The sequence below is a fragment of the Balaenoptera physalus genome (genome assembly GCF_965194825.1).
Source record: "Balaenoptera physalus genome assembly, chromosome: 1".
Lineage (NCBI taxonomy): Eukaryota > Metazoa > Chordata > Mammalia > Artiodactyla > Balaenopteridae > Balaenoptera > Balaenoptera physalus.
This window is the reverse complement of record NC_138882.1, coordinates 70392893-70406335: the sequence shown is the minus strand read 5'-3', so window position 1 is coordinate 70406335 and position 13443 is coordinate 70392893. Positions and strand designations below refer to the sequence as shown.

At 57.0% G+C, this 13443-nt stretch overlaps 2 protein-coding genes and 2 pseudogenes across 10 annotated transcripts in view; 1 reads left to right on the top strand and 3 right to left on the bottom strand.

The window, feature by feature from the left end:
- The window catches only part of LOC309654336 (uncharacterized protein), a gene marked incomplete at both ends in the record, with an annotated part of 436530 nt that extends 434142 nt beyond the window's left edge, over positions 1 to 2388 (bottom strand). The window contains one exon of the mRNA XM_082448246.1: positions 2165 to 2388. Within this exon, the coding sequence (XP_082304372.1) occupies positions 2165 to 2388 (224 nt within the window). The remainder of the gene's footprint in view (positions 1 to 2164) is intronic.
- A 2202-nt stretch (positions 2389 to 4590) lies between these two features.
- On the bottom strand, positions 4591 to 5418 carry LOC309653543 (serine/arginine-rich splicing factor 3 pseudogene; annotated as a pseudogene). Its single transcript has one exon. The product of its transcript is annotated as a serine/arginine-rich splicing factor 3 pseudogene (transcript).
- A 2985-nt stretch (positions 5419 to 8403) lies between these two features.
- Positions 8404 to 9799, top strand: LOC309638497 (annotated as a pseudogene). Its single transcript has 3 exons — positions 8404 to 8729; positions 8900 to 9171; positions 9372 to 9799. The product of its transcript is annotated as an uncharacterized misc_RNA (transcript).
- The window catches only part of LOC309637483 (unconventional myosin-XVIIIb-like), a 29049-nt gene continuing 25259 nt past the window's right edge, over positions 9654 to 13443 (bottom strand). For 2 of the 7 annotated variants that reach the window (XR_014250566.1, XR_014250567.1), the window contains exons 5-6: positions 10732 to 11536; positions 9654 to 10264 (exon numbers count right to left, since the gene is read on the bottom strand). Coding sequence is in view for 3 of the 7 variants with exons in the window: in XM_082412321.1 (XP_082268447.1) it covers positions 11189 to 11536 (348 nt within the window). In the remaining 4 variants the exon portion in view is untranslated. Of the gene's footprint in view, positions 10297 to 10517; positions 11537 to 13443 lie in introns of those variants that run through there. The other 5 variants (XR_014250568.1, XM_082412323.1, XM_082412322.1 and 2 more) reach the window with 5 other exon arrangements.

Genomic DNA, 13443 nt, shown 5'->3' with positions numbered 1-13443 from the left:
TGAGGAAGCTTCCGTGGGTCCGCAAGCCCAGACCAAGGCTGACTCGTCAAGAGTGTTAGAGGTCAGGACTGTGGTTACCCTGGGGGTGGGCTTACACAGAGCCATTCATATTCTGAAAAAGTATCCATTCTGCTCTTGTTTGTATGGTTACCCCCCTCCCCCAAATCTTTTAAAAACAGATTCTCTTGGTTGCTGGGAACACACACGGGGAAGTTGTGTGTGAGGGGGTATGATCCAGGGGACAGGGAGGATAAGCCCCCCACTCGTAGGGCAAGGAGTGGCTCAGCTTTGTGAGCTGAGGATGGCCCACGAGGTTCCAGAGAGAAGGGTCCCTGCTCCGTCCCTGCTCTGTGCACCCCATTCCCAGCCTGAGAAGCCCAGAGCCACCCACAGCCCCGCAACACACACACACCAGGGAGGAGAGCCAGTCACCCTGGCTCCCAGGCTCCAGCTCCAAGGCTCCCGGCACTAGGAGCTATTTTCAGCTTTCATGCCCTAGGACACGGCCAGAGCTATTGTCTCAGGAAACTCTCTGTCTGTCTCTCGCCCGGCCTCCCTCCCTTCCTCCCTCCCTCCTCCGCTTCTTCCCCTCCAGCTCCATCTGTCCTCCCCTCCACCCTGCATTTCTACACAGGATGGCTCACAGACAGCTCCTCCCCGTGCCCACCTGCCACCATTCCATGGATGTCAAAGCAAGCCCTGGGGACTTCCCTGGAGGTCCAGTGATTAAGACTCCGAGCTTCCACTGCAGGGGACGCGGGTTCGATCCCTGGTCAGGGAAATAAGATCCCACATGCCACACAGCACGGCCAAAAAAAAATGAATAAATAAAGTTATAGTGATGAAACAGCCCTAGTGGTGCAAGGATGGGACGTATAGCTCTATGGTATAGAAAAAAGGTCCAGAAACAGATATATGAGAACTTGATATGATAGAAAGTGGGGAAATTAAGGAGTTTTCAATAAATGGCATTAGGACAATTGCATATCCATGTGGGAAAAAGTAAATTAGAAAAAAAAAAAGCAAGCCCTGGTCAGGTGTGACCTTGGGCCCAGGGCCATTGGCACACGTTGTCATGTGGGACGTTCTTCCTTAGACTCCTCCCTCCCTCCTGTGTCACTGTCACTTCCTCCAGAACCTTCCTGGACTCCCCTCCACAAGCCCGGGGTGTGCCCTCACCCGCCCTGGATCACCAGAATTCCAATCCCGGCCCACCCTTCCCTGCCAGGTAGAGAACTGTTCATGGTCAGTAAGACCGTAGAGGTCATTGGCCATTGCTATTGCAGCTGGAATTGTTACTGTGTTTAGATAGGGTGACCAACACCCGCCCCCAGTTTGCCCAGGACCGCTCAGGTTTGAGCGCTGGAACTCTGGGGAAACCCTCAGTCCCGGGGGACCCCAGAAGGCTGGTCAGCCTATTTAGGACAGATCTTTCACTTGATCTCCCAACCCCCGAGAGCCAGAAAGGGAATCTCCCCCCTCCTTCCATTGTAACATTCATTCATTCATCCACTCATCCCTTTATTCAACTCCTTTATTCAGCAAGTATTTATGAAGCATCTACTACACAGCAGACACTCTTCTAGGTGCTGGGGACGTAACAGCATCCCTGTCCTCAAAGAGCTCACGTTCTAGCGAGGGCAGCAAACAGTAAACTGAGAAGGTGTGATTTATTACATGGGGATGATGTCTCGGAGACCACTGCAGGGCAGGGGAGGTGGGAGAGGAAAGGGGCAGTTCTAAATGCAGGTGCTGATGGGATTGGGGCAGACCTTGCCCTGGGCCAGGCTGGTTGCTTCAACACAGCTGTCCTCGCCCAGAGCCATCCTGCCCCCGCCTCACCCATTTCTTCCGTGATGTGTTCGGAAAATCTGTGGTTGTCACAACTGGGAGGGAGGGCCCCTGGAATCAAATGGGTGAGGCCAGGGATGCTGCTAAACCCCACACACTGCCCAGGAGGGGCCCTCAGCAGAGGATGACCCGCCCCGAATAACCCCAGTGCCACGGGGGAGACCCTGCACTAATATTATTCAGACCCGCTGGTGCCCCCAGATTCCTGCACAGGCAGGGACTCTAACCGGGTCACCTCTGTATCCCGAGGTGACCTAGAGTGGGGCAGCCAGGAGGGCTGAGATGAGTATCGGGGGTGGGTGAAACGACAAACCTCTGTGCCCACTCTCCCCGCCGCACCCCAGGGGCGATGGTCTCTATCTCCTCCCTGTGCAGGTAGCTTTCCCCTGAGCCATTTCTTCTTGTCAAGGTCCCTGTCGCAGGTTGGGTTCCCCGAAGATGATGTTGAGAGCAAGGATTGGAGTGCAGGTGGTTGATGTGAGGCGTGCAGGAACAGATACAGCTGCCATAGGGTCCCACAATTCCACTCCTGGGCATAGATCCGGAGAAAACTCTAATTCAAAACTATACATACACTCCTGGCATTTCCCTGGTGGTCCAGTGGTTAAGAATCCATGCTTCCAGTGCAGGGGGCGTGGGTTCCATCTCTGGTCAGGGAACTAAGATCTCACATGCCGTGTGACAATAAAAGAAGAAAGAAAGAAAAAAGAAAGAAAGAAAGAGAGAGAGAGAGAAAGAGAGAGAGAGAGAGAGAAAAAGAAAGAGAGAGCGAGAAAGAAAGAAAGAAAGGAAGAAAGAAAGAAGAAAGAAAAGATACATGCACCCCAATGTTCATTGCAGCACTATTTACAGTAGCCAAGACATGGAAGCTACCTAAATGTCCACTGATGGATGAATGGATAAAGAAGATGTGGTACATATATACAATGGAATATTATTCAGCCATAAAAAGAATGAAATAATGCTATTTGCAGCAACGTGGATGGACCTAGAGATGATCATACTAAGTGAAGTAAGTCAGAAGAGAAAGACAAATATCATATGATCTCACTTATATGTGAAATCTAAAATACGACACAAATGAACTCGTCCACGAAACAAAAACAGACTCACAGACATAGAGAACAGACTTGTGGTTGCTAAGGGGGAGAAACAGTGAGGGAGGGTTGGATTGGGAATTTGGGGTTAGCAGATGCAAACTATTAAATATAGGATGGATAAACTACAACGTCCTACTGTCTAGCACAGGGAACTATATTCAGTATCCTGTGATAAGCCATAACGGAAAAGAAAAAAGTTTTATTTATAGGTTCCATCCCTAACTGAGCTGGCCCATCCCCTCCCATGGTTCTAAGTGCAGCCCGAGACTGCAGACTTCCCACCGTGGTCTTCAGCTCCAGAGCAAGCCACCTGCAAACCACCCACATCTTCCCAGGGGCTGGCAACTCTCCTTTGCTACTGATGCCAAGACACATCCAGATAGCAAAAATGTGACCATGAAAAGAAACTCAGGCATGTTCAAATCAAGGAAATAACATTCTTAGCTCTGTTCAGTACTCGCTTAATTTTAGAGCTTAGAGTTACAAAAAAGTTGCAAAGATCTGTACAGAGTGTACAGAGTGCCGTGGACCCTGACCCAGTACCCCTATTTCCAACTCGTTAGTACCTTAGTACGACATGTTTATCCAACTAAGGAACCAAGATGGATACATTGTTATTAACTAAAGTCCAAACTTTATTAGCATTTCCCTAGTGTTCCCCTAACATCCTTTTTCTGTCCCAGTCTCCTCTGGGCTGTGACATTTCTCAGACGTCGCTGGGTTTTGATACCTTGAAAGTTTTGAGGAGGACTGGTCAGGTATTTTGTCCCTCAATTTGTTTGTCTGTTTGTTTTCGGATGTTTTCTTATGGTTGGTCTGGAGTTATGGGGTTTGGGGCGGAAGACCCAGACAGAGATAAAAATGCCATTCTCCTCAGGTCACATCAAGGATACACACTATCAACGGGACTTATGACAAACGATTTTACCCTTGATCACCTGGCCAGTATCGTCCTTTTATTCTTGCTGCGTTGGGTCTTCGTTGCGTGTGGGCTTCTGTAGTTGTGGCACGGGGGCTCAGTAGTTCTGGCTCCCAGGATCTAGAGTGCAGGCTCAGTAGTTGTGGCCCACGGGCTTAGTTGATCTGCGGCACCTGGGATCTTCCCAGACCAGGGCTTGAACCTGTGTCCCCTGCATTGGCAGGCGGATTCTTTTCTTTTCTTTTTTTCTTTTGCAACCAAAACTTTAATCCCAAGGATTCTCACAAAACATATTACAAATGACAGCATGAAAAAAAAATTGCACAGTAACTCAAAGTTCAGCTCTACAATATACTCTTAATCTGGCAGGACATTGGTATCTTGATAATCTCAAATTTCCAAAGAATATTACAAAGAGCTATGTATTCATGTACAGCAATCACAGAGGGGACGTATGACCTAACTCAAAGGTAAACTAACTTCCTTTAAACTTCTTAGATTTTAAACTCCCTGGACAACCTCTTGTCCAGTGTGAAGACTAGTGGAATTTTTAAACCTCTAATCTAGGGTAAGGGTGCGGCTTTCATTTTTACCTGCTGGCTTGGGTTCACAGCACCTTTTAAAGACTGCTTGCTTAACTACAGCTGCATACCATATCCCAGCTACAGAAAGTCTTTTCAATGTTTGCCAGTGTTGTTTCCATAATAGTAAACATCACACTTTAGGTGGGCAGGAGTTAGAGTTTCATTATCAGTCTAGGCAAGACCAAAAATTCAAAGCAAATTCAATTTTGCTTAAGGGAACATTGTAAGGTAACAATTCTTCATATTACATGCCTCATAGGACCCATTTCAAACCATAGAGAATGACACCTTTATGTGTCACTGTCCCAAGAGACAAACAAGTGTGAACAACTAAAACATTTAAAAAGTGCACCAAGCTTCGGAAGTCTCAAACAAAACTTGAATATTCTGTACATACTCCTGCCAAATGAAGTTATTGCCTGTACACCACTCCTCTTGCAAAGTGGTCTTCTATTTCCTTTCATCTGACCTAGATCGGCTAGGAGACCTAGAGAAAGATCGGGACGGCTTGTGATTTCTCTCTTGGGACAGGGATCTCTCTCCTCTCCTATATCTAGAAAGGGACCTGCTCTGGCTGACGGAGAAGGCTCTCCATCTTGGAGATGTGTGGGAGGTGGAGGACTCCTCCTCCGATAATCATCTCGAGGGCGACGACCCCAAGAAGGAGGCGGTCACGATTTCGACTTCTCTTTTCCCCATTCGACAGGTCCACTCTTACTCGGCAGCCACATAGTGTTCTCCCATCTAGTTCTCGGACAGCATCAGCTGCATCTCGGGGATCTTCACATTCAACGAGAGCGAAGCCGGGAGGGTTTTTAGCAACCCACACACTTCAGAGTGGTCCATAATAGCCTAAAGCTCGTTCCAATTCAGCCTTGTTACCACTGTTTCCAAGATTCCCTACATAAACTTTACAGTCCAACGGACAGGAATCACGTTGCAAGACCCTCGTGGCTCCTGGGTTTCACGGGCCACAGGGTGGTCCTGGGCCTCTAGAATCTGGTAGCTGAATCTGCTCGCACAAGCTGTCCTGTGGGCATGCGTTTCCCCCTATGTGTCCAGCCCGGGGCCCTGCTGTCTTGGCCCGGCCTCCCGGGTGAGAGGGTGAACCCCAGCTCCCTGGAGCAGACACTCAGAGCCCTGGTGACCGGACTCACGGCTGACGGGGCTGCAGCGGCGGCTGGACACGTGTGGCCAGCCTGGTGGTGTTTGGCCCCGTCTGCAGTTCCAGTTCCAGCTGAGAAAGAGCCTCCCTGTGTTACTTTCTCCTGGTTGTGTAAGGATCCCCGGTGTCATTTGACAGAAATGTAGACGGTGTGTTCTTTCTCTCTTTTCTCCCTGCTTCCTCTCCTCCCTCTCTGCCTCCCTCTCTCCCTGTACCTCTTTCCCTGTTCCGCTCTCCCTCTACCTCTTTCCCACTCCCTCTCTCTCTCTCCCTCTCTCTGTCTCTTCCTCTCTCCCTCTCCCTCCCTCTCCCTCTCTCTTTCCTCTCCCTCTCTCCCTCTTCCCTCTCTCCCTCTTCCCTCTCTCCCTCTTCCCTCTCTCCCTCTTCCTCTTTCCTCTGCCTCTTTCCCTCTCCTTCTCTCCCTCCCCCTCTCTCCCTCTCCCTCTCTCCCTCTCCCCTGTCTCTGCCTCTCCCTCCGTCTCTCCCTCTGGGAGGGAGTGAGGGAGATGGAGAGATGAATGGAGTGGGAGAGTTGGAGGGAGAGGGAGAGGGAGAAAAGGGAGGAGAGGGAGGGAGGAGACATCTCTCCCTCCCTCCCTCCCTCTCTCTCCCTCCCTCTCCTCCCTTTCCCTCTCCCTCCGTCTCTCCGTCTCCCTCACTCCCTCTCAGAGAGGGAGAGACGGAGGGAGAGGCAAAGACAAGGGAGAGGGGGAGAGGGAGAGAGGGAGGGGGAGAGAGAGGGGGCAGAGAGGGAGAGCTCTCTTCCTCCCTCCCTCTCCCTCTCTCCTCCTTCTCTCCCTCACCCTCTCTCCCTCTCCCTCCCTCCATCACTTTCCCTCCTTCTCCCTCTCCCTCTCTCCCTCCCAGAGAGGGAGAGACAGAGGGAGAGGGAGAGGGGGGAGACAGGGACACGGAGAGGGAGGGAGGGAGGGAGGGGGACAGAGAGGGAAGCAGGCACCCTCTCGCCTTCTCCCTCTCCCTACCTCCTTCTCCGACTCCCCCTCTCCTCTCCCTCTGTCTCTCCCTCTCCCTCCCTCCCTCTAGGAGAGGGAGAGGGAGAGGAAGGGAGGGAGAGGGAGAGAGGGAGGGGGAGGGAGAGGGAGAGGGAGGGGGAGAGACGTCTCACCCTCCTTCCCTCTCCCTCCCTCGCCCTTTCCCTTCCTCTCTCCCTCTCCCTCCCTCTGTCTCACCCTCTCCCTCCCTCTGTCTCTCCCTCTCCCTCACTCCCTCCCAGAGAGGGAGAGATGGAGGGAGAGGGAGAGACGAGAGAGAGGGGGAGAGGGAGAGAGGGAGGGGGGAGAGAGGGAGAGGGAAGAGGGAGAGTGGGAGAGAGGGAGAGAAGGAGGAGAGAGGGAAAGGGAGGAAGAGACCTCTCTCTCTCTCCCTCTCTCCGTCTCTCCCTCTCTCCCCCCTCTCTCTCCCTCTCCCTTGTCTCTGCCTCTTCCTCCGTCTCTCTGTCTCTGGGAGGGAGTGAGGGAGATGGAGAGATGGAAGGAGAGGGAGAGTTGGAGGGAGAGGGAGGAGAGGGAGCGAGGGAGAGGGAGAGAGGGAGAGAGGGAGGGAGAGAGGGATAGAGGGAGGGAGGAAGAGACGTCTTTGTTTTTCCCTCCCTCCCTCTATTCCTCTCTCCCTCTCCCCCCTCCCTCTCCTGCTCTCTGTCCCTCTCCCTCCACCTCCTTCCCTCTCTGGAGAGGGAAGGAGGTGGAGGGAGAGGGAGGGGGAGCACGAGAGGGAGAGAGGGAGAGGGAAAGAGGTATAGGAAGAGTGGAACAGGGAAACAGGGACAGGGAAAGGGGGACAGGGAGGGAGGGAGAGGGAAAGAGGGAGAGGGAGAGCAGAGCAGGGAAACAGGGACAGGGAAAGAGGGAGGCAGAGAGGGAGAGGGAAACGGGGAGAGGGAGGGGGGACGGATAGAGGGAGAGGGAGAGAGGGACAGGGAAAGAGAGACAGGGATGGAGGGAGGGAGAGAGGGACAGGACAGGGCAAGAGGGACAGGGAGAGAGGGAGGGAGAGAGGCAGAGGGAAAGATGGAGGGAGAGTGAGAGGCAGGGAGGTAGAGGGAGGGAGGGAGGGAAGGAGACAGAGAGGGAGACAGGGAGAAGGGCTGATGGGGGCTCCCTCCCCCTCCCATCCTCTGCCCACTGCTTTCTCTTTTTTCTGCTTCAACAAACACCAGGCGCCTTTTAGATCAGCCCTGAAGTCAACGTTGATGCTTGGGACGGCCTGACCTCCCCACTGCCTTCCAGCCCGGGACCACAGCTGGGATATGAAGTCTGCGGGGCCCTGGGGGGGGGGCGGCGGCGGCGGCGGAGGCAGGCACCTCCTCTGACGCCCAATCTCTCCTCGTTTACGAGGCAGCCGCCAGCTCCCCTCCCTGACTCCCCAAGATTCCCATATTCCTTTTAAATATGTGTCGATAATGCCATGAGCTACTATTTAACTTTTCCACGAGGACCCACCTCCCGAAATGCAGTGGTTTTCAGCCTTGGCTGCACTAGAGAACCCCCAGGGAAGGGAGAGACGTCTGTACCTCCCTCTCTCTCCCTCTCCCTCCGTATCTCCTTCTGGCTCTCTCCCTCTCCTTCTGGGGTGATGCCCGATGAGCTCAGATTCGCAGATGTTCCCCCCATCCCCTCTCTGTGCCTTGCGTGGGGCCTGGGCCTTCTCACTGTGGCCCGGGAACAGCCTTGACATTCAGACATCGGTTCCTGCAAGGACACTTGTGTTTGGTCCATACCGCATGTGGCTGCAGTCTGTGCTTCTCTCGTTTAGCATCTTCAGTAGATGGGGGCTGTGCATGAGCCCTTCATCTTCCCCGCAGACACCACTGGTGCTTGCTCGGCCTCGCGGGTGATGTCCACGGGGGACAGACCTGTGTCCCCACCTTCTTGGGCTGCAGACAGGCCACGTTGGTCCTGTGGTGACTGGGGGCTCCCCGGAAAACCCCACCGCAGACCCGGAGAGGTGGCCCCAGAGAAGGTGGCGTACGCCTGGGGCCGGGCCTCACCAGCCAACCACGGGCCACCTGCAGCAACAGGTCTCTCGCCGTCCAGGGGCTGGGTGTTCGGGCGCCGTGGGGATGAGCTGCTGTCTGCACGGCAGCCAAATTTGTATTGTTGAGCCCGGGGAGGCCCCTGGGTGGCTCCTGGAGAGCCTGGTCACATTTCTTCCTGCCCTTGGCCTTAGAGCTCGTCATGGTTCACGCCGTTTCTGGTTCCAAAAGGACCTGTGTTCATAAAGACCACATGTTAGGACAGCACCAAAGTGTCTAGAAATCCAGGCCAGGAGGAGGAGGGGGGGGATTGGCTGTGCCCGCCAGTGGCCTGAGAGCCCTGCCCACCCACAGAGACCTGGCCTGGGGCCTGTGGGGAGGGCGTGGCCCACGGTCCCCAGCGCTGGCTGTCTCTGGGTTCCAGGAGAACTGCGCGATCCTCGGGGAGCTGGTAAGGCTGCAGGCTCATAAGTCCCGCCTGCTGGGATTCAGCACGCGTGCCGACTCCGTGCTGGAGATGAACATGGCCAAGACCAGCCAGGTGGTGGCCACTTTCCTAGGTAACCCCGCCTCCCCGAGTCCCAGTGGGGACGGGGATCAGGTGGACCTTGACTGGACGTGGTGCTGCCTGAGACCCCACTGTGTCAGCCCTTGGGGGTCGCCTTCCCCAACCCTTCATTCTGCCTCGAGGGGCGTGGGGTGGGGGGCGGCTGGGGGGCTGCCACAGGGACATAGCCGAGCCTCTCCCCTCCGCCCGCAGATGAGCTGGCCCAGAAGCTGAAGCCCCTCGGGGAGCAGGAGCGGCCGTGATCCTGGAGCTAAAGAAGGCTGAGTGCCAGAGGCGGGGCCTGCACTTTGACGGGCCCATCAACGTCTAGGACCTGCGCTACTACATGAACCAGGGGGAGGAGACGCGCTACCACGTGGGCCAGTACCTGCTCAATGAGTCCTTCCCCATGCAGGTGGTCACGCGTGGGCGGCTGGGCATCTCCCAGGAGCTGCTGGGACCGACCTTCGACCTGGAGGAAGGCACCAACATGTGTCACGAAGATGAAGATGTGAGGCTCTACAGGGTCCGGGACGTGGCCTCGGGCAAGGTCATCCATCAGCAAGTTCTACCTGGACCTCTACCCTCGGTGCATGCGTGGGGGAACCTGTCGGCCGTGGGCCGGGGCTCCTCTGTGGTAGCGGGGCCTCACCCGCGTCCCTCCCCAGGGAAGGGAAGTCCGGGCACATGGCCTGCTTTGGCCTGCAGCCGGGCTGCCTGCAGCAGGACGGGAGGCGCCAGATTGCCATTGCGGCCATGGTGGCCAACTTCACCAAGCCTACGCCCAACCCGCCCTCCCTGTTGCAGTATGATGAGCTGGAGACCTACTTCCATGAGTTCTGGCAAGCGATGCACCAGCTCCGCTCCCAGGAGGGTGCGGGCAAGGGGCTGAAGGCAGGGGGCGGGGAGGGCCCGGGCTCTCCCGTGGTCCTCAGGCAGGCCCTCGCCACGGGATTCCTCCGCTGATGTCACCCCGCACGAGGCGACGCCCTCGGTGTCAGTTTCCATCATCAAACCCCACGCACTGGGCGCGTAAACAACGGAAGTGGATGTCCTCGAGACTCTGGAGGCTGGAAGTCCCAGATCAAGGAGTCAGGACTGGTTCCCTCCATGTTAAATACATGTATTCAAGAGTTGCCTTTAAAAAAGACAAAATAGAAGAAAGGAACGTTGCATGCAAGGCTGGTGACAGGCGGTGATGAGAACCAGAGGGTAGGCTCTGAGGCTGGGAGCGCCACGCCCTGTGAGGCCCTGGGGCTGCTGCCAGTCTCGGTGGAGGCTCAGCAAGTCCCAGTGACTTCCCAATGGGGGGGGGTCCCCAGCTGAGCGTCTGGGCCCAGGACCCAGTGCTAGTTCAGTCTTCCTGCGGTCAGCCATTCGTCCTGAGAGCGATGCTCTCACAGACTGCAACCGGAGCGCGTGGGGACACTTTACTGAGCTGTGCAGCCGTCACTACTGCCCTGTTCTGGAACATTTCCCTCACCCCAAAAAGGTCCCTCACGCCCTTAGTTATCATTCCCTCCCCTCCCCTGCCCCTGACAACCAGGAACCCACTCTGACTCTGTGGATCTACCTGTTCTGGACGTTTCCCCTCAGTGGGGTCACACCCTGTGTGTCCTTCTGTGTCTGACTTCTCTCGCTGAGCATCGTGTTCTCACGGTGCATCCACGTGGCAGCAAGTGGCAGGGCTTCACACCTTTGCATGGTCGAGGGCCGGAAAAAAGACAAACGAAAAGAAAGGCACGTTGCCTGCGGCTCTGGTAACAGCCGGTGATGAGAACCAGAGGGTAGGCTCTGGGGCCGGGAACGCCGCGCCCTGTGAAGCCCTGGCGCTGCTGCCAGTCTCGGCGGGGCACGGGCAGCGCCGTCCCCCAGGAGCTGCTGGACAAGCTCATCAAGTCCCGGCTGGCCAACCCCCGTGCGGCTGGGCCGAGGGAAAGGAAAGGGGCTCCCGGACCGCCCGGCTGGAAAGCGCGGCCTGGACACAGTGCCAGCACCCCCGTCTCCTTCCTCCCGCCCTCCAGGCCTCTTCAACCTGCGCCAGATCGTCCTGGCCAAGGTGGACCAGGCCCTGCACACGCAGACGCCCTCGGACCCGGCCTAGGACAATGCCCGCCTCTGCCAGGAGATCCTCGGGGTCCCAGCCACGCCAGGTAGCCAAGCGCACACCGGGCCCACCTTAGCGGTCGGTTGGCGGCTACTGCCCAGGTCAAGAGGATCCTCTGGTGGTGTGTGAAGGGGGACCGACTGACGGGCTCTGGTTGAGGCCCGCTGACCTCTGGCCTCTTCCTGCCTGGGTTCCTGGGCTGGTCCCTCCAGCTGTGGCCCGCGGAGTCCGAGGGTGGGCTGGGCGTATCTGCACGTGCTTTCTCGAGAGCCTGGAAGAGGCAGGAGAGGGCTTCATACCCCGGACGGAACGCGTCGACGAGGTTTGCCCGTGCGTGTCGGTGCGGAGACGCAGTTCACTCCCTCGTGAGCGCTTTAACCCGCGCTCTCCCCGTGCTGGAGGGCGAGCCCTGACTCATCCCTTGGAGCCTCGGGCAGCTGTCCTTGTAAGAGGCTTAGGGGTGAACCCTCATGAGCTTCAGCAGAAAGTCGGCAAAGATTGATTTGTGTCCCTCCACTGAGTTGCCCGCAAGGTCCCCGTTTTCTAGAAGTGTTGGGCCAATACTCCCTCTAGTGGCAGGGGACTCAGACAGGGCTGCTTTGAGGCCCCAAGCTCTGGGCTCTGGGGAAGGGGCACAGAGCGGCCAGGGGGCCGGGCAGGAGCCTCTCCGCGTGTGTCCCAGGGACCCACCTGCCTGCGACCTTCGGCCACCTGGCAGGAAGCTACGACGCCCAGTCCTATGGCTACCTGTGCAGCGAGGTGTACTCCGCGGACACGGTCCACACACTCGTTTCAAGCAGGAGGGCGTCCTGAGTGGCAAGGTGAGAGGCCAGCCTGCCGTGCAGACCAACACGGAGGTCCTTGGCCTGGGCCTAGATGCTTGTGCCGCCCGCCTGGGCCTGCCAGGCTCTGAGGGCCCTGCCCAGAACCCCCTGCTCCCCTGCCCTTTGTTGAGTCACAGCAGAGGTGGCCACACCCACGCCCTCCGTGAAGGGGGTGCTCCACCCTCCTGCAGCCCCGCCCCCTCTCCTCAGGTTGCCATGGACTACAGAAGCTGCATTCTGAGGCCAGGGGGCTCCGAGGATGCCAAGGGCATGGTGAAGCTCTTCCTGGGTTGTGACCCCACGCAGGACGCCTTCCTCCTGAGCAAAGGGCTGCAGGTTGAGGGTTGCAAGCCGCCGGCCTGCTGACGGCACGGGGTTTTGCCCCCCGAGGCGGGCCGGGTGCCTTAGCGCCCCGTCGGGGCAGGGGAGGGGCCGCGTGTCCTCCCAGCCCCCGAGTCCCCGGTGGCCGGCCTAGGCCAAAAGTCTCCATCTGGAAGTGTCTGGAAAGCCTGGCATCAAGGCTCCCCCTTGTTGCACTAATGCAATCCCTTCCTGGGGAGCTTTCCTGGTAACAAAACGGTTCTTTGAAAACGCAGCCATTAATAAAAAAGACTCTACTCCTGGTCTCTGCCTGCCGTCCCTTCCACCACAGGAGTGGCATGGGGGCCGTCACACTGGGGGGAGTTCTGACCTTGGTCGGGGATCAGCCCTGGGGCCGTGGTGACGCGTCTGGGTCACTGGGAGACGGCTGAGCTGTGGGGTGAGTTCAGACGGGGATGGTGCCCCGCACCCCGACCGGGCAGGCTCTCCAGTGAGGGGGTGTCAGTTTCCTGCCAGCCTCTCGCCCGTCACTGTTTGGCATCTCGGGGGCTGTGACTGGCTGGAGCTGGTTCTGGCGGTGGGCACAGCTGCGGGAAGCCCGGCTGTGGCTGTCCCTGTCCCCGTGTCCTGTCCTCCTGCTCACGGCCGGCCGGCTGGCTCCCTCTGGTCATCGGCAGCTGCTGAAGTCTGGACCACAGCAAGGGGCCACCTTCCTGGGTCCTAGCGATTCTTCCCAAAGGCCTTAGGGATGTGTTTTGGTGGCAGTAGGAATTCAGAGAGGGTGCTGCACTACTGGAGCGGTAGGGTGGCTCTGGACCGTCCCGTGTGTCCTTCCCTGGCCTTTGAGCTCCTCGGGAGCCCTGCCTCCGGCCCTTCGCCCCCACAAAGGACGCCAGGCAGCGGAGCGCTCTGTCCTCCCCTCAGCCTGCCCGCTCGTTCTGTTGTTATTTTACCGAAGAGGACACAGACATTCAGAGAGGCTAGGGTCCATGCCTGAGGTCTCACATCCAGTAAGTGTCAGAGCCGGGGTTTG